The sequence below is a fragment of the Oryx dammah genome, unplaced genomic scaffold (assembly GCF_014754425.2).
Source record: "Oryx dammah isolate SB20612 unplaced genomic scaffold, SCBI_Odam_1.1 HiC_scaffold_13, whole genome shotgun sequence".
NCBI lineage: Eukaryota > Metazoa > Chordata > Mammalia > Artiodactyla > Bovidae > Oryx > Oryx dammah.
Genome location: NW_024070197.1, coordinates 54,233,929 through 54,253,520, shown reverse-complemented (window position 1 = coordinate 54,253,520; position 19,592 = coordinate 54,233,929). Strand labels below are relative to the sequence as shown.

Genomic DNA, 19,592 nt, shown 5'->3' with positions numbered 1-19,592 from the left:
AGGCTCTTCTGGTCCAGCCAGTGGGAAGACAGGGGCCTCTCCTTGAGGTCCCACCCACCGGAGAGAGGCCAACTCAGGGTATACATCTACTTGGGTCCCCCGTGCCCTGGCCTGAGCACCAGCTTGAGTGCCCTGCCATCCCCAGCAAACGGCACCCCCAGCCCCCCTGGGCTCTCCTCCACCGAGCCATGCCCTCATCTCATGTCTTTGACCCCAACACCCCAAAGCAGGGTTCCCTGGGCCTCAACACCTACCCCCCAGTTACGGGGTGAACTGTCCCCTAGAAACATAAGCTGCAGTCCTAACCCCAGGAAACGGTGAATGTGACCTTACTTGGAAAGAGGCTCTTTGCACATCCCAAGTGAGTAACTAAGATGAGGTCATATCGAATGAGGACCCTGGGCCCTCTAAGAGGGACACGTGGACACGCAGGTAGCTGGAGGCAGAGATGGCGGGTGCAGACACACCCAGGAGCACCAGGGTGGCCAGTGGGCACCAGGGGGCTGGAGGCAGCAGGCAGGGAGAGGGTGCGTAGCCCCGCACACACCCTGACCCCAGACTCCCAGGCTCCAGACTGAGAGTTCCCGCCGCTCTGGCCTGAAGCCCCCCGGTCTGTGGTCACGTGCAGGGCCTACGCCACCTCTCACCACCGCACCAGACACCCCGGGACCCAGCAGAAGCCCAGAGGCACAGCCTGGGAAGGACGGACGAGTCAGTTTCTCCAGCTTCTTAATGAAGAGGTCACATGGTTCTCACGGCCAGATGCAGGCGGCCGCAGGGGCCCCCGTCCTGCTGGAGCGCGGGCTGCCCCTCACAGCAGCTCCATGATGGCCGCCACCATGCTCTGCCCGAAGATGAAGGCGCCAACCAGCACGGAGACCACCCCCCAGGCCTCCAGGCAGCACCTGCCGAGTCAACGAACCCACATCAACCACGTGCTTTTCCAGAGTTTCCCACAGAAGAGCCAGACACGTGTCGAATGCTCAGGACATGAAGCCCAGTAGAGTGACCAATTCGGAAACAATTCCAGTTGCTCTCCCCTTACCTGTAGGGATGGGTTTCTGAGACAACAGGAAATAAAGCACTCCTGCAGTTGAAAAAAAGATTAACTCCCAACTGTTGCTTCCTAACCTCATTCCTCCCGGTGCTTTACCAAAGACAGAGGAACAGGGGGAGGGAGACGCAAGGTTCAAACCCCCTTTTTGCTCCTTTTCCTTGGGGGTGGGGTTGAAGCCTCCTGAAAGTGAGGAAGGAGAAGCCCCAAGTCACACAGATGGGAACAGCGGCTGGAGCCAGGGAGGAGGGGACAGAGGTGGCTGGAACTGGTGGCCGAGGCCACATCCACCCGCTTCATAACGTAACCAGGAGAGACGGGGCAGACAGCGAGGCGAGAGCCGTGATAATAAGACTCCCACAAAACGGCAGGGATATTTCTAGCCCCATTAACAAAGGCCGCGGGGCCCGTTGTCATGGAAAGACCATCTCCAGTTACACAGCATCGCAGAGTGGGAGCTCAGTGCCAAGAACACCCACCTGGCTGAAGGGGGTAGTGAGGGAACGTGAAGGGGCTGTGGGCTCCTCAGAGCAGCTCTGATGGATCAGAAGGCCCTAAGGCAGCGCTGGGATTAAAGATCCCCTGAAAGCCCATCAGTAAAGGCTAGAGAACTTGGCCCGAGGCGCCACACAAAAGCAGCAACACTTGAAAGGGCAATACAGGGAGCAAACTACGTAGGGCCCCTCCCTGCCCCCCACCCCCGCAGGCCACCGGGGCTGGTGCTCAGCCCAAGTCAGCTTTAGAGTCGACCAGAAAAACACTTTGCAACCCAGCAGGGAACCCGGCCGAGTCTGCCACTGTGGGAAGACCCAACTTGGGCTCTGTGTGGCCAGAGGAAGGGCAAAAAGAGGCACAGGCCCACAAGTGGGACCCACGTTCATGGCTGCTGTGATGCGAGAGCATCTTTCTGTACAGGGCTGAGTGGTGGCACCCCAAAGTCACACCCAACTGGAGCCCATGACCATGACCTCAGGTGGAAAAAGGGTCTGTGGGGCAACAGGACTTCTGCACCCACCCCGCCCTGAAAAAGGATGCTTGATTACAGCGCTCCAGCTGCCAGGAAGACCCCAAATCCACAGACAGCTCCAACCACAGACTACAGCCCTCAGCGTGGAAGGCAGTGACGCATGGACTCAGTGGAGCACTGGCTTGGACCCTCTCAGCTCAGCTGCCTGTCGCTGTGCAGACAAGGGCCCCTCCCGGCCTGGCCAGCAGTTCCCTCCTCGGCAGGACCCCGCGGGCCCGACCACATCTCATGGCCCTGGAGCCAAGCCCCACACACGCCCTGTCACTGCCCTCGCATGCAGACACTCACTTAACTCGGGGTCCGATGGGCTCCACGCTGACCGCACAAATGAGGCACAGACCTGTTGGGGAGAGTTGGGGTCACTGCAGCTCTTTATCATTGAACCCAAAGCAACCCTAAGCTCTACAGGGCTCAGCCAACACACAGCAGCCCCTAGGGACCCGAGAGGCCAGCAGAGCCTTTGCCCACAGTAGCTGCATGGACTCCCACTGCCCCTGGTGAGAGGGCAGAGCGCACGGCCTACGGCACCGCTGTGGGGTCCTTGCTCAACACCCTCTAGCACTGGGGTCTCTCCAGCAACAGTGACAGCCACACTTGTCTCTGGTGAGACAGTGCGAGTCAGGGCCAGGTCGGGGACCGACACCTGGGACGCATCTGACAGCCGCCAGCTGCCTGTGTTGTCTGTTTGGTTTTTTTTTTTCCTCTTTTTTAATGGTGCTGCTGGGACTCGAAGTCAGACAGCTCAGCCTAAACAGCCTGTGATCTCTCCCCCCTCCCAAGCCTGTCCCAGCCGGTCCTTTCCAGCACAGAAATGGCTGGAGCTAAAAGGCCCCACCCAGGACATGGACGCCCAGCCCATCGTGTGTGTTTAAGATACTGCATGGCTGAGCCATGGCTGGGGGTGGTGTGGGGGTGGGGGTTGGCAGAGAGAATCGGATCCCACTGCTGTCTGAAACTGCCTTCTAGCGCCAGGTACCACCTGGGTCTGGGGTTTCAGCCCCTGTATGCTCCTCCCCTGGGAGTCCCAGCCTTGGCTACCCTGAGTCTCCCATGCCGGGATAATGGTCAGGCCAATTCAACAGGAATTTCACATCCTCCTCACACTGGGAAGGTTTCCTAGGAACCCACCAGTCATGGAAACTGTATTCACCTCCCAGGTTTGGGGGAGAAGGAGGAAGGTGTTTGAGGGGCACCTTTGAACCACATGAGTTTCATGTAGTTGAAAACATTTAAATAAGATAAAATCCTACAGTGAGTGGCAGCCTTGAGAGGGTGGCTAAGGTTGACTCAGATCTGCTACATGCTACCTATTCCGCATGAGAGGCCTCAGGGCCTTAGTCTTCCTGTCTGTGGGATGGGTTGATGACAGCACCCCACCTCGTATGTCTATCAAGGGCCGTTGAGGTGTTTACCGAGGGAAGGTGTGCAGAGCCCTGGCCCTGGGCCTGGCTCAGTAAACAGGGCTGGGAGCCATCCCACCTAGACGAGCTCCCATGCACCCTGACCTCCACGTGGCCTCCAACGGCAGGGAGCTGGGAAGGACCTGCGGCCGGCGGAGCCAGGGCCTCACCTGGGAAGATGAAGATGAAGAAGGAGCTGATGCCACCGATGATGCCAATGATCTTGCTGAGGTCGGGCAGGAACAGGGCCACGGCAAGCGTCGCGGTGACCCAGAGCACGGTCAGCGGCATCCGGACCCACAGCCCCGAGGGCTCGGCCAGGGCCCACGGCCCACATGCCCCACCACAGCCCTGTCTCCAGAAGTCCTGCATCACCGACCTGGAGGCCACAAACCACGGGCTCACACGGGCTCCCATGTGAGCACCCCCCGGCCCATGCTGGGTGCCCCAGAGTCCCCCAGCTGCCCCGCACACCCGGCTGGGCTCCCATTCCACAGCAGGGCCTCAGTCCCCAGGGAACCCCGCACGCGAGCAGCTGACAGGTGGGGCCTCGCCGGGCGGTCAGGTTCTAGCCAGGGGACCAGGCTGCAGTCCTAACACCAGCTGGGCCACGCTGGGCAAACCACCCGACTCCCCTGCCCTGTCTCCTCCTCCAGGAAAGGGAGGTGACGACCACCCCCTCGACACACAGGCAGGTGTGGTGCCCAGCACGTGCCAATGCTTGATGGACAGTGTGCCCCAGCCTGAACCCTGTCCCCCCGAGCTGGCCTCACCTTCCCAGGAAGAGCACGATGGGGTAGGCGGTCATGATGGACACAGCAAAGAGGACCCGGGCAACGATGACAACCCCGTCACTGCCTGGGTAGGACATCAGGATGTCAGCAGACACGTCTGTCCCGAAGGTCAGGAAGCCATACACACCTGAGAGGGCCACAGGGGAACCCAGGAAAGCTGGTGAGAAAAATGCCAGTCCCCCATCTCAACCCCAACACGCTGACAGCACCCACCTCCACTGCTGCTGAGGTTTCCCCTAGGAGCTGACAGTAGGTTCTAGAAGCTCCCCAGGCTTTTCTGTCCTCAGCCTACAAGATCCTCAGTTCTTCTAACTTCAAGACCTGCTGGGCAAGACTGTCCCTTGCCTTCCTCCCAAGCAGCTCAGCGTTCACATACAAGGTTCCAGGATGGACTGGAAGCACTTTGACTAACACTTTCTGTGCCCTGTTCCCCCACTCTCTCAGTACCCAGAGAAAGAAGCTGGCCATGCACCCATTTTCCTGATGGAAAAATCAAGGCCCAGTGTCAACACCTGTCTGGAATAACACGGCTTATTACAGTAGCAGTCAGGTCCCTCCCCAACAATCTAGCACTGCCTCCTAATCACCTGCCCTGTCCTGAGACCCTACCTCTGAGCTTTGGCTTTCTGCCCATCCCACGACCTGCTGGCCCTGCAGCGTCTGGAAGAGAACCTCAGTCACGGGGTCCGACCCAGGGGCTACAGAGCCCTGCTAGACAGAGGTCACCCAGCAAATGTCCAGGCCCTCGAAACGTGTGTGGCCGCCTTGGGGCTTCCTGAATCAGAGGCTCTGACAGGCCAATGAAAGAAAGCAAGCTGCCGGGCTGGAGGAAAGCAGCCAGGAGTCAGCCTGAGCCCAGGCCCTGGGCTGGATGAGCTGTGGGAACTCGGGTGTGGCAGCCCTTCTGTGAGCCACACCCTGCCACCTCTGAAGACCCTCCCGCGCCAGTGTGTGGATGCTCAAACCCACTGTATCCGAGAGGGTGTCCTGTAAACCACACCGGATGTAACACTCTGACAGCATCGCTCCTGCCATCCTTCCAGATGGGGAGGAGGGGGTATGGGGAGACAGTCGGCCAGGGTTTCTATCTCAGTTTAGACATCAAGTCAGGAGACCCTGGTTGAGCTGAGGCAATCCTCTGGGTAGGGTGTCCTCCTCTATGAATCGTGGACTCTCCTGGGGGCGTTAGGGACCAAAGACGCTCCAACCACTTAGCACTGTGCCCAGGATGTGTATTATCCCAGTTTCTCCTATTGCTGCAACCCCAGGTCCTGGGCACCCCAGGCGGGCCTTACCTGTCAGCGAGTAGATGAGGCAGCAGGCCAGCAAGGACAGCGCGGAGACCAGGGCCCAGTGCCCGAGGCCCTGGTGGCGCATGCTGCAGTAGACGGACACAGCGGCTTCGTGACACTGCAAGAGAGGGGCAGGGCCAGTGGGACTCAGGCCAGCCTGCACTAGAACCGCCTGGCACCTCGGAAGAGTCTCACTGTCCCAGAACGTGAGCAATGACCCAGAAGCCCACCAACGAGCAGAAGGGAGAAGTAAGCTGTCCGATATTCACGTGTGGAATATTACCTGGCACCGAAAGGGGGTAAACACAACTGCAGGTCCCGTCACAGAGGCCCCGCAGCTGTGACATGGAGCGAAAGCAGCCAGAGAAGAATGTTTCCACGTACGTGAAGTTAAAGTTACAAGTCAAACAAGCCAGGATGGGGTCCTCAGTCATGGTACTGTTGATGCTGGGGGTTGTGCTGTGCACGGTGTGATGTGGACCAGACCCCTGGCCTTGACGCACGAGATGACAGGGGCACCCCCTTCAGGTGTGACAACCAAAAGTGTCTGCAGACATTGCCAGGTGTCCCCTGGGGCAGGGGGGCAAAGTCAACCCAGTTGACAGCCCTCATTTATGGTGAGAGAGGGCAGAGTAGCGGTATGGGTGGGTGGACGGTGCTCCCGAGGGAACATTCCGGGGGGCTGATGATGTTCTATGTCCCCAGTGGGGTGAAGGTTTTGTGGGAGCACACATACTTATGATTTATACACTGCCTATGTACTATATCACATTTTAAAAAATCTAAAATACATATACCACTGCTGAGAGCCCACCTACGATGTGACGTTCTTGGGGCAGGTCCTGGGCAGCCAGGGAGACCCTGCTGAGCAGCCAGGGAGGAGCTGCTGTTTCTGGATGCGCCCTGTGGGTTTGAGGAACTTCCCAGGCTCCCAGGCCAGGGTTCCCACCGTCACATTCACTTACTCCCTTCTGATCAAAACCAGCACGATGACTGTCTATGCCTGCCACTTGCCACGCTCAAGACTCCCTTCACCCACCGAGCTCAGCCCACAGCTGTCCCTCTCCACTGCCTCAGGGCCTTTGCTGGTGCTGTGTGCTCTGCCGGGGGTGGCCCCCGGTCCGGCCAGCTCCTACTCATCCTTCAGGACAGCACTCCCCTGCCGGCCCCACGTGAGCACAGCTGGGCTTGTTGGCTCAGCCTCTGTTGGGTGTGTGGTAGCAGACACACTCGCCTCGCTCATCCCCAGTGTGGTGTCTGGCTCCCCATTGAGGGCCCTCCTGGGATTACTCAATCATCCATCCCTCGGCTCTACCTGCAGTCGTGAGGCCTCCCAGTGGCCAGCCCAGCCCCTCACACTCAGGCCCTCACTGGTCCCCTTGGTGTGAGTCTGGGGTAGCCCCTCAACCAGCCCCACAGCCCCTACCCTCATGGAGCACACACTGGGAGTGGCTGGGGCACCTCGGCCGCGGGACTCCTGATTCCAGCTGCAGAGGTGGCGTGCAGGCCAGGGCAAGCCCACCGCACCTTCTACAACAGGCGAGCCTCAGGGACCCCCCTGACATCATGGAAGCCCACTGCAGGTCGGCTCAGCCAGGCGGTGGCACTTAAACTCCCCCAAAATACAAAAGGACCCTTGAGCAGCAGGCATCAACGCCCTGCCTCCTGCACTTGGGAACCCAGGCGTGGGGAAAAGATGGTTGGTGGTGGCCGGATGGAGCCCTACCCTCCTCCCTGTGGGTCCCGAGACTCCTGGGTCAGGTACCGCTTGGTCTTATTTGAGGGAATAAAGCTTGTGAGGGCAGGGCTGCCCTGCTGGGACAGCATCTAGAACAGTGTCTGACTGAGAGCAGGCTGACTAGTCACGAAGTGGTGGGGTGCGGGGCAGAGGAGCACGTGGTGGGTAACAGGTGGAAACAGCCCAGATGTCCCCTAGCTGAGGGATGGAAAAGCAAGCTGTGGACTCAGCAGACAGCAGAGCATCACTCAACCGTGAAAAGGGATGCAGTCCTGACATACGCACCCCACGGAAATCACCTCGAGATCACCGTGCAGAGTGGAAGAAGCCAGCCGCAGAGGACTAGCTCCTGTATGATTCCACTCACAGGCAGCGTCCAGAAGAGGCACATCCAGAGACAGTGAGGAAGATTCTGGTTGCCAGGGACTGGGCGGTGGACGAGCTGGGGATGGGGAGTGATGGCTAACAGGTACAAGTTTCTTTGGTGGGGGGGGCGGGGAGGAAATGTTCTAAAATTGACTGCGGTGATGGCTGCACAACTCTGTGAACATACCAAAGACCTAGGGGTGAGTTGCACCCCATGCAAGTCATATCTCAACGCTGCTGAGCTTTGAGAAACAAAGAGAAAAGAAGCCATACAGATGGCCAACAGGCACACTAAACGATGGTAACTATCAGAGAAATGCAAATCACAACCACAAGGAGGTACACCCCCTCACACCAGTCGGAAGGGCCATCCTCAAAGTCTACAAATACCAAATGCTGGAGAGGGTGTGGAGACAAGGGAACACAGCACCCTGCTGGCGGGAGTGTAAGTCGGTACGACCACTGTGGAGACCAGTGTTGGGGGTTCCTTAAAAAGACTTGGAATGGAGCTGCCATGTGGCCCAGCAATTCCATTTCTGGGCACATATCTGGAGGAACAGGACTTGAGAAGATACACACCCCAACGTTCACTGCAGCACTGTCCACAACAGCCAAGACATGCAAGCCACCTAAGTGTGCATCAACAGAGGAGTGGAGAAAGGTGCGGTGTCTGGACATGCAGTGGAATAGTACTCAGCCATAAGAAGGAATGAAACACCGCCATTTACAACAACATGCATGAAACCTAGAGATGATCATACTAAGAAAGACAAATATGATACCACTTCTATGTGGAATCCTTAAAAAAGAAACAGAGATACAAATGAACTTATTTCCAAAAAGAGACAGACTCACAGGCATAGAAAACAAACTTACAGTTACCAAAGGGGAAAGGGGGGTGGGGGATAAATTAGGACTTTGGGACTAATGTATACACACTGCTATACATAAAACAGAGGTCTATATGTATAAAACAACTATATATAAAACAAGGTCTACTCATAGCACAGGCAACTCTACTCAGTGTTTTCTAACAACCTATAAAGGAAGAGAATCTGAAAAAGAACATACATACACATATATTCAGTTACCAGAATCACGCTGCTGTACACCTGAAACTAACATGATATCGTAAATCAATCACGCTTCAATTAAAACAAAACAAAGGAGAAGTATTACATGTGGCCAGGGGGGCTAGGAGCAAACCCCCACTCTAATCTCTGCTCCATACAAGTCCCTCTTTCTGATTCTGCACAGGTGGGAGGGGGCTCCCCATTGCTAAGTGTGTGGGGAAAGGTGTGGCTGAACTGAGGCAGAACTCCCATCTATGACAGGGACTCCCCACTTCCCTGCACAGCCCTGCCCTACTCCTCACCCTCCTCCCTTCCACCTTCCCCTACATCTAGTCCCCCCACCCCCAGATCCCCAACTCCACAAGCTGGATCCTAGCAGCGCCTTCCCTGGCCTCAGCAACTAGTCCTCAGCCCCACCCCCATCCCACCATCCACATCTTTCTCCTAACTCCCCATCTCTGCATCCTGTGTCCCTGGAAACTGCAGCCCAGGCCTCCGTTGCTAGGAGAATCAGATGAGGGAGCCAAGGCAAAGGTGAGGGGGGCAAGCATCTGGAAAGCAGCCCCCCCTCCCCTCCACTGGTGCGAGCCCGCTACACCATATGGTGCTCGGGCAGCCGAGAGAGGGCTGGTTAAACTCCATCCAGACAGTTGACAGCAAAATCATCGCTTTACATCTTTCAAAATATTGGGTGTGTAGGACGAAACGTGAGAAATCCTGTAAGCGGCTTGCTAAGTCCCAGGAGCAATACAGCAACTCATTTATAAAAAAGAGAAATGGAAATGTTTCCATTTCTTCCCCCCAAGAAATGGTTGGGGGTTAGATGAAGAACAGAAAGAGGAGCCGATAGATGGGTAAGTAAAGACACTGGGGCTAGGAAGCTGAGACACTGTCAGTCCTGAGCCCCTCTGCCTTGTGAACATGCTTCTACATGGGGTGGTTTTGTTGTCAGTGTGGCAGGTAGGTGGTTGTCTTTAGGAGAGAGGCAAATCTTTCCAAAATAAGCAATGGAAAAAGGAGGTCAGCTGCCACCTGCGGGGAGACTGGGGAACCCCAAGAGAGACCAGAAGGCAGGGAGCAGAGCCCGACCCCCACCAAGCACCCACCTCACCCAGACCTTAGCAGCTCTCCAGCCTGGGACCCCTCCCCTCTGTGGATCTCCAGTGGAAGCATCTCCCTGCACCTGCCGCCTCCCACACATTCCTCAAGACTCCTCAGGCCTCAGTGCCTAGCAGAGGGCATCTCTGAATTTGCCCCCACCAAGAGCTGCATCGGAAGCCCCCCACTAGATTCCACACACAGAAGCTCTCACTCCACGACATTCTATCAAATTCTATAAATCCTGCCCAGCACCTGCCTGCCCTCCTGGCCTGCAAGCCTCCAGCCCCTGCAGCAGAATCTACCTGTAGGAAGGTGGCTCCGGGTCCCCAGGCAGGGCGACACTGCCACCAGGACTTTCAAAGGAGGGCACAGGTCCCAGACCCTCACACTCAACCTCAGACCCAACAAATGGGCTGTTGCTGGTGGTGGTCCCTGGAGCCACTTCCAAAGTTCAACTGAAATTCAGAGCTCACTGAGCCCAGACGCCAACCCATATGCACGGTCCCCTAGAGACAGACTGGTTCATCCCAAAACACATTCACAAATCTCCCTCCCCACCCCCAACAGGGAGGCAACTTGCCCCCAAGGGAACAGGCAGTCACCACAGCCTGCAAATGCTGCCCTCCTCAACACAGACACCAAGGTTACCTGAAATCCGAAACAGATGGTGGGGAACACACTAAATACAGAGGTCCAGGAGGAGGGACTGTAAAGAGATGAAAACAGGTGTTTGTTACAAAAAGTTAAATTCAAAACAACCTTCAACTTGAAGATGAGTTTTAAATAATGCAAGCAAGCTGTAACGAAGCATAACTCTAAGGTAGATTTTAGTAATCACGTCCACTCTGGGGTTGAGGGGCGGCAGAAGCCACAGGTAAAGTGCTGCACTTTTAGGTACATTTGTGTTCTTGCCTAGAGAATCCCAGAGACGGCGGAGCCTGGTGGGGTTGCACAGAGTCGAACACAACTGAAGCGGCTTAGCAGCAGCAGCAGTGCTGACATTTGACAACTTGACAGTCTCCACACAGGCAGAATGTGGGCAGGACATGGCTAGGAGGAACTCCCAGCTTCCTTGGAGGCTGCCTGTCCCCAGTGAGGTTAGGGGCTGGGGGTGGGGGGGCAGGGCACAGGCAGCATCCAAACAGACCCCAGTAGGACAAGGATGGTTTGACCTCCGTCTAAGTGGCCTAAGAGAACTGACGGGTGCGTGGGGCAGACTCTTGAGGTCAAAGCCTCTCAGTGGCCCCTGACTGGTGGCCCTCCAGCTTTCTTTTTAAGCAGCTCCAGATTCTGGCCTCCAGCAGATTTGGGGACACACAGTTGGCAGGGCACAAATAGCACCCACTATACAACCAGGGTTTCCTGACTGTGCTAGAATAATGGACCCCAAAGATGCCCCGTCCTAATCCTGGGAACCTGGGAGTTCGTGACCTTATATCCTACAAGGGACTCTGCAGGTGTGATGAAGGTCAGGACTCTGAGATGGGAGATGACCCCGGATTATCTAGGCCCCATATATCATAAGGATCCTTGCCATCAGAGAACCTTCCTCAGCTGTGGTCAGAGGGAGCTGTGACTGCAGAAGCAAGATCAGAGAGATGGAACCTTGCTGGCTGTGAAGACTGTGGAGGGGCCACAAGCCAAGGAACGTGGGCGCCCCTAGGAGCTGGGAAAGGCCAGGAGACGGATTCTTGTCTACACCTCCCGAAAGAACACACCACTGCTGACCCCTCGAGTTCAGCCCAGTGAGACTCATTCTGGACTTCTGACATCAGAAGTAGAAGATAATAAGCTTGTATAGTTTTGAGTCACTGTGTTTGGCAGTACAGCAGCCACAGGAGGCTCGCACAGTGGCGTCTCCCTTCTGTGCAGTGTTTCCGGCTGACTCTTCAGCCCGGGGAGGCCTCCAGCCAAGCCCCGCCTTCTCAGACCTTCCTTAACAGCACTGTCAGCAGACGGCCGGCTTCTCAGAGCCCACGCTTCTGCTGCTCCATCTGCCTGCCTGCATCCTCTGGGCCACATGCGCTGTCCCCTCCTGTTCCTGTGGGAGATGCCGTCCGAGCTCCAGCCCTGGAGGATGCACCTCCAGGGCACCAGACCCTCCCCTGGGTGGTCTCAAGGCTGCAGATCAGCAGTGGGTCCGGGCCTCTCCTGCCGGCTTTCCTGCTTTGTTGGATTACCCCATCAGTGTACGGGCGTGTGGGGGCCGCTGAGCCCCGCCTCCTGCCCATTCCTCTCCTCCCCTCCTCAGAAGACCTCTCTCTGACCCCAGTCTACCTGGGCCTCATCCCCACCTCCTGCCCTGACAAGACTCAGCCACATCAAGACTGGCCTCTGTGGCCAAATCCAGCACCACGGCTCAGTCCCATATGACCCAGGAGCAGTATTTGGTGGTGAACACCCTAAAATTCTTGAAATTTTGCTCACTGACCTCTGAGACCCAGCTTCTATCATCATCCATCCTGGGTTTATAGTGACCATCCCCCCTCCAAATTTATATCCAGTGGGAATCTCAGAATGAAATTTTATTTGGGAAAAGGGTCCTTGTAGATATAATTGGTTAAATTAAGATGAGGTCGTACTGGAGCAGCCTGGGAGTTGATCCAAAAATTGGTGCCCTTAAGGGAAGAGAAAACACATACCCAGGGAGAGCTGTGTGAGGATGGCGCTGAAGCTGGAGAGAAGCGCCTGCAGGCCAAGGAATGCCAAAGAGCGCTGGCAGCTCAGGACACTGAGGGGGCAGGAAGGACCCTCCCGGAGCCTCCTGAGGGAGCGCAGCCCTACTGACACCCTCATATTCGGTTTCTAGCTTCCAGAACCAAGGGGAAGGATTTCTGCTGCTTTCAGCCTCCCAGTTTGTGGTAGAACAAGCAGCTCCAGGAGGCAAACAATGCTCCTGACTCGCCATTCCTCTCCTGGGCCCCCAGGACCAGTGGAGGACCACCGGCTGTTACAGTTTTCACACAGCCCTTGCATGCCACCTCTGGGCTGACATTTCTACTTCCAGCCAGGGCCTCTCTGAACTCCAATCTGACAGTTTCCTGACATCTTTATTTAGTGTCTCGAAGCCTTTCCCACCTAACATGTCCCCACCAAAACCCTCCCCCAGCCACCTGCTCCTCCCCATCCCACAGAGTCCAGGAAACAGCATGGCCCTTGGTCCCCCTGCTCTCAGAGTCACCCCAGACTCTCCTCTCTCTCCTGCTCCACCTCTGATCTGTCCTCCAGGAGGGCCCACTCGATTTGTGGGACCACGTGCAAAATGAACATGCCGGCCCTCGTTCAGCAGCCGTGAAGAATCTCAGGATGGTGATAGCAGGGCGTTAAACCAAGGGTGGGCCCTTCTGAGCCTGGGACCTGGGTGACGTCACAGGTCACAGGCCCCTGGAGCTGGCCTGCCACCAGATTTGATTTCAAGGCCCTGCTGTGATCAAAACCCTGAAATGCCTTTCATGCAAAACGGAAGTCCTCCCTGCAGCTCCGAATCCCTACAGGACTCCTCACTTCTGGCCTCGCTCAGGCCTCTCGGGCCATACTGGCCTCCGCATCCTGCTGGCCGGCCCTATTGCTTCCACGCTGTAGGGCAGGGCTGCAACCACCCAGGAGCCCCGGCTGGCGGGCGTGTGGTGCTTCCGTGTCCCTTACCCTGTCATCACTAGTGGCAGCTGAGTGGTTCTGAACAAGGAAAAGAGCTTTTGCTGAGCTCCACAGCATCAGACACCTGAAGAACGTCATGAGACGAGCCAGGGCTCTATGCAAACCATGGGAGGTTGGGGGGCGGGGAAGTGGCCCTCGCCCCTCACAGAAGCCCCCGGAAGCCATCCCCCAGACTCACCTGGATGCCAGGCGGGGCTCACGGGCGAGGTCTTGGGGCCTGAGGTAGTACTGCGCCACGATGACCAGGGCCAGGTAGCAGGCGGCCAGGGTGCCTAGGATGCTAACACACGAGAGAGTACAGTGTTAGGGGGCAACCGTGGTGAGGTAGCGCCTAGGGAGCCATACAGAGTGGGGTCTCAGTGTCAGCTCAGCCCACACTGGCAAGAGGTCAGCAAGTTCTCCCTGTCTGGGCCCCAATTATCTGTATGATAGGACACAGGAAGGGCATTCCAGGCAGGGACACCCTCACGCCACGCAGTGGGACCTGCGAGGCTGTGAGCGCTATGGGCGCCCCATCTCTCCAGCAACAGCCACACAGCCCCTGGGATCTGGCATCTAAGCAGCCCCGACACAGCGTACAGAAGGACCAGCTGGAGAGGGCTGGGGGCGCCTGGGGGCCTGCCCGCTGTTTCTCTGTTCCACTTGTGAAGATTTTTGCCAGACTTTATTTTTTCAAAAGTATATGTGGAGCCTCAGACTGTAAAATGAAAAGTGTGTGTGTGTGTGTCTCCGTGCCTGTGTATGTGTGTGTGGGTGCAGAAAAAGCCTGGGATCATTAAGTAACAAAATGGAGGCCCTGTTATTACAGGCAATTTTCTTTTCTGTTTATCTGTATTTTCTATCATGCACATGAATGACTTTCATAATTTAACATTTCTTTCCTCTTCTCCCAATGGAAAGAACCATGCTGCCAGCTCCCCTATCCCAGGCGGACAGAAACCACCCCCAAACACCAGCCGAAGTGGGGACCCAGCCCCAGCCATCGCCCCCAGGAGGGGTCTGCAACCCGTACCTTGTATATTTCTGGAAGCTGATCTCCCGCGGCGCGGAGAGGGGCAGGATGACCAGCGCGCAGAGGAGAGTCAGGGTGAAGCGCTGGTCGGTGTACCAGGGCTGCGGGGCCGGCAGGGCGCCGGGCAGGATGAAGTCCCACACTGCAGGGAGGGAGGAAAGGAGAGGCAGTGAGCCCAGAGAGCCTGCCCCAGGGTGACCCCATTATTAGATGGCCCGAGTGGAGGGGGAGAATTAGGGCGGGGCTGAGCTAGCCGCTTCTGCTCCACACCACACAGGCTGCGAGCCCTTGGGGGTACCTGGCTGAGGGTTGGAGGGGCCTCGATGGCTGTGCTCCCCCAGGGTGCCTGGTGGGGACACCTGGGCTCAGCACACCCACCTCCTCACCAGCAGACCTCCCAGAGGACTAGTCCTCAGCAGCTGGGGGCCCTGAGCCAAAGGAGGGAGGTGCTGTCCTTTTAAAGGCCAGGCCTGGAACTGGCACTGGCCCCTCTGCCATCCTCTGCCAGTCAAGCATCACGGAGCCCACTCTGATTGGTTGATTGGACCCCCATCAACCTCTCAGGAAAAAGTATCTGAGAAACTGGGACCTGTTTATTCTGTCTGTCACAGGAAGATGGAGAATTGGGAGCTGATAGAAGGGGCCAGACAGGTGGTGGAGGGGAGAGCCCAGGAGAGAGACAAGGTGGCTTGAGGCCGGAAGTACACAGGGTGAGGTGGCCCCGCAGCGCACGGGGTGGGGGTGCCCAGAGCTGGATCCTGGCCCACATGGGGTGCTGGTACTGCTGTAAAGGAACCCTTCTAGTTCTCTGCACTTGCTCAATAAAGACAGCGATCAAAAGAAATGACCACTTGACCAGGATGGTTTGTTTCTACTGGCGAGACACAGGGACTATATCCACATTGAGCTCACAGTACAGAGCACCCCCCTTCAGAGGAAGGCAGGCTCTTGTGGCCAGAGAGGCCAAGGGAATGAATGCACATGCCCAGAGGTGCGCAGAGATCTCCACGAGTAAGAAGCCCACATGGCCTTGGCTGGGGTGCAAGCCCTTCTTATCCATATGGATGGATTCCTGAAGCCAGGAGAGCCGCCTCTGCCAACGAGGCCACCCAGCTCCTTCCTGAGCCCTCGCTTTCCAGGCCATTCCTCAGTGTCCACAGAACCATTATTTACGGTCATTTTCACTTGATGAATCCAATGACTCTGTAAAAGAGCCCTGACCTCCAATGAGCCTTCAATCCAAGAAACCTGGACTCACCTTCAGAAAGACACATTCCAACAAGTCGGCCCAAGAAGCACCAAAGTGATGCGCCCAGCGCAGGGGTGGCCTGCGTCCTCATCAGCGCACTAACTCCTCCAGGGGATCCACCACCTGAGCCTGAAAACTTCCCCAAACGACAGATCCTAGGAATCCTTCTCAACCACAAAATCTTACTCAACTCCATACTCCCTCAGATCCGCCTCAACACTGCACCCCTTCAGAATCCTTCTGAACACAGAAGCCACCCACATCCTTCTCAACATAACAGCCCCTAGAATCCTTCTCACACAGTAGCCCTCAGGATCCATCTAAGCCACAACACCTCAGAACCTTACCACCATGGCAGTCCCTCAGAATCCTTCCAAGCTGAAGGCCCTCAATATCCTCCTCAACAAGGCAGCAACTCAGAATCCTCCGCAACACGGTAGCTCTTCAAAATCATTTTCATCATAGCAGCCCTCAGAATCCTCCTCAACACAGCAGCATCTCAGAATTCTTACCAAAATGGCATGCTTCAGAATCATTCTCAGCAAAACAGCCCCTCAGACCCTTCCCAACACAGCGGGCTCCCACAATCCTTCTCAACATGGAGCACCTCCAAAACGCGCTCAACACAACACTACCTCAAATACTCTTCAACCCTGAACCCTCTCCAAATCCTTCTCAACATAGCAGCCCCTAAGATTCTTTTAAACAGAGGCCATCAGATTTTGTCTCACCGTGAAGCTCCTCTGATGCTTCCTAAAGTGGCAGCCCCGAAGATACTTCTCAACACAAGAGCCCTCAGAATCCTTCTGACACAGCAGCCACTCAGAATTCTCAACACAGAAATCCCTAAAACCTTCCCAAAATGACAGCCCCTCAGAATCCATCTAAACACAGCAGCCCCTAAGAATCCTTCCCAACACAGCAGGCCCGCAGTTCCTTCTCAACTCGTAATCCACACAGATACTCCTTAACACACCAGCACTTCAGAGTTCTTACCAACATGGCATGCCTCAGAATCATTCTCAACATAAAAGCCCCTCAGGTGCTTCCAAACACAGCAGGTCCTCAGAATCTTTGTGAACATGGAGCACCTCAAAATCTTACTCAACATGACACTACCTCAGAATCCTCCTGAACACCACAGCCCATCAGATTCTTGACAACACAAAAGCCTTCAGAATCCTTTTGACGTGGCCACCCTTCAGAATCGTTCCCACCACTGCAGCAGCTAAGATTCTTCCTAATATGGCGTCACCTAACAGACGGGGAAACAGTGGAAACAGTGTCAGACTTTATTTTGGGGGGCTCCAAAATCACTGCAGATGGTGACTGCAGCCATGAAATTAAAAGACACTTACTCCTTGGAAGGAAAGTTATGACCAACCTAGATAGCATATTCAAAAGCAGAGACATTACTTTGCCGACTAAGGTCTGTCTAGTCAAGGCTATGGTTTTTCCTGTGGTCATGTATGGATGTGAGAGTTGGACTGTGAAGAAAGTTGAGCACCGAAGAATTGATGCTTTTGAATTGTGGTGTTGGAGAAGACTCTTGAGAGTCCCTTGGACTGCAAGGAGATCCAACCAGTCCATTCTAAAGGAGATCAGTCCTGGGTGTTCTTTGGAACAAATGATGCTAAAGCTGAAACTCCAGTACTTTGGCCACCTCATCCGAAGAGCTGACTCATTGGAAAGACCCTGATGCTGGGAGGGATTGGGGGCAGGAGGAGAAGGGGACAACAGAGGATGAGATGGCTGGATGGCATCACAGACTCGATGGACGTGAGTTTGAGTGAACTCTGGGAGTTGGTGATGGACAGGGAGGCCTGGCGTGCTGCAATTCATGGGGTCGCAAAGAGTCGGACACAATTGAGCGACTGAACTAAAGTGAATATTCTTCTCAGCACTGAGGCTCTCACAATCCTTCTTACACAGCAGGCCTTGAGAATCCTTCCCAATACGGCAGCCCTTCAGGATCCTTCTCAACAGGACAACCACTCAGAATCTTCTCAATACAGCAGCTTCTGAGAATCCTCCAAAACTCGGTAGCCCCCAAAATTCTTCTCGATATGGAGGCCCTCAGAATCCTTCCCAATACTACAGCACCTCAGAATCCTTCTCAACACAGTAGCCCCTCAGAACTCTTCCCAAACAGGCAGTACCTCAAAATCCTCAACACAGCAGCACATAGATCCTTCTTAGCATGGTGGCATCTGAGATCCTTTGCAAAACAGCTGCCCCTCAAAACCCTCATCAACTTGGCAGTTGCTCAAGGATCTGTCTAAATACTCCAGCCTCTCAAAAATCCTTAACATGCCAGCATCTCAGATCCTTCCTAACATGGCAGCCTCTCAGAATTCTTCTAAACACAGCAGCCCCTCAGATCCTTCCCAATACAGTGGCTTCTGAGAATCTGCCAACATAGGGCAGCCCCAGATTTCTCCCAACAGAGAGGCTCTCAGATCTCCCCAACATAACAGCTCTTAAGATTCTTCTCAACACTGAGGTACTTAGAATCCTTCTGACAGGGAAGCCCCTCAGAATCCTCCTCAGCACAGTAGCATCTCAGAATCTTTCAAACATGGGACCCCGTGAAAATCCTTCAAAGCAAGGTAGCCCATAAGGTACTTCTCAACACAGAGGGCCTCTGAACACGGCAGCTCCTCAGAATTCTTCCCAACATAACAGCCTCTCAGAATCTTCCTCAAAACTACAGGCCCTCAAAATGCTCACCAACATGGCAACCTTCCCAACACACATGCCTCACAATCATTCTCAACACAAAAGCTCCACAGATCCTTCCCAACACAACAGACCCTCAGAATCCTTCTCAACATGGGGCAGCTCAAAATCTTACTCAGCTCAACACTACCTCAGAATCCTTCTTACCTCTCAGCCCCTCAGAATCCTTCTGAACACAGAAGCCCACCAGATCCTTCTCAAAACCACAGCCTCTATAATTGTTCTCACATGGTATCCCTCAGTTCAGTGCCGTTCTCAGTCGTGTCCGACTCTTTGCGACCCCATGAAGGGGAGGCAGCACGCCAGGCCTCCCTGTCCATCACTGACTCCTAGAGTCCACCCAAACCCATGGCCATTGTGCCGGTGATGCCATCCAACCATCTCATCCTCTGTCGTCCCCTTCTCCTCCTGCCCTCAATCTTTCCCAGCAGCAGGGTCTTTTCAAATGAGTCAGCTCTTTGCATCAGGTGGCCAAAGGATTGGAGTTTCAGCTTCAACATCAGTCCTTCCAGTGAACACCCAGGACTGATTTCCTTCAGAATGGACTGGTTGGATCTCCTGGCAGTCCAAGGGACTCTCAAGAGTCTTCTCCAACACCACAGTTCAAAAGCATCAATTCTTCAGTGCTCAGCTTTCTTTACAGTCCAACTCTCACATCCATACATGACCACAGGAAAAACCACAGCCTTGACTAGACCTCAAGATCCATCTAAACCACAGTACCTCAGAACCCTGCCAACATGGCAGTCCCAGAGATTGCTTCCAAACACTGCAAACCCTCAGATCCTTCTCAGCATGGCAGCCAGTGAGAATCCTCTAAAGTATGGCAGCCCCTAAGTTTCAACACTGAGGCCTGTAGACTCCATGTGAACGCTATAGCCCCTTAGAATGCTTCCCAGCACGGCACCTCAGCAGCCTGGATGGCAGCACCACGAATCCTCCTCAACACAGGCTGCTTGCGCTTAGTCGTTCAGTTGTGTCTGATTCTTTGCGACCCTTCAGAGGCAGCCCGCCAGGCTTCTCTGTCCTTGGGATTTTTCAGGCAGACGCTGGGGTGGGTTGCCAATGTAGTCTCCCCAAACTCTTCTCA

The 19,592-nt window shown here is 55.3% G+C and overlaps 1 protein-coding gene across 1 annotated transcript in view; it reads right to left on the bottom strand.

Moving 5' to 3' along the window:
* Positions 1-540: 540 nt before the first annotated feature.
* Positions 541-19,592, bottom strand: part of SLC38A8 (solute carrier family 38 member 8) — a 41,476-nt gene continuing 22,424 nt past the window's right edge. Inside the window, exons 3-10 of the mRNA XM_040254049.1 lie at positions 14,515-14,656; positions 13,681-13,782; positions 10,494-10,551; positions 5,571-5,685; positions 4,255-4,402; positions 3,652-3,860; positions 2,370-2,421; positions 541-905 (exon numbers count right to left, since the gene is read on the bottom strand). Coding sequence (XP_040109983.1) covers positions 812-905; positions 2,370-2,421; positions 3,652-3,860; positions 4,255-4,402; positions 5,571-5,685; positions 10,494-10,551; positions 13,681-13,782; positions 14,515-14,656 — 920 coding nt within the window. The 3' untranslated portion in view covers positions 541-811. The remainder of the gene's footprint in view (positions 906-2,369; positions 2,422-3,651; positions 3,861-4,254; positions 4,403-5,570; positions 5,686-10,493; positions 10,552-13,680; positions 13,783-14,514; positions 14,657-19,592) is intronic.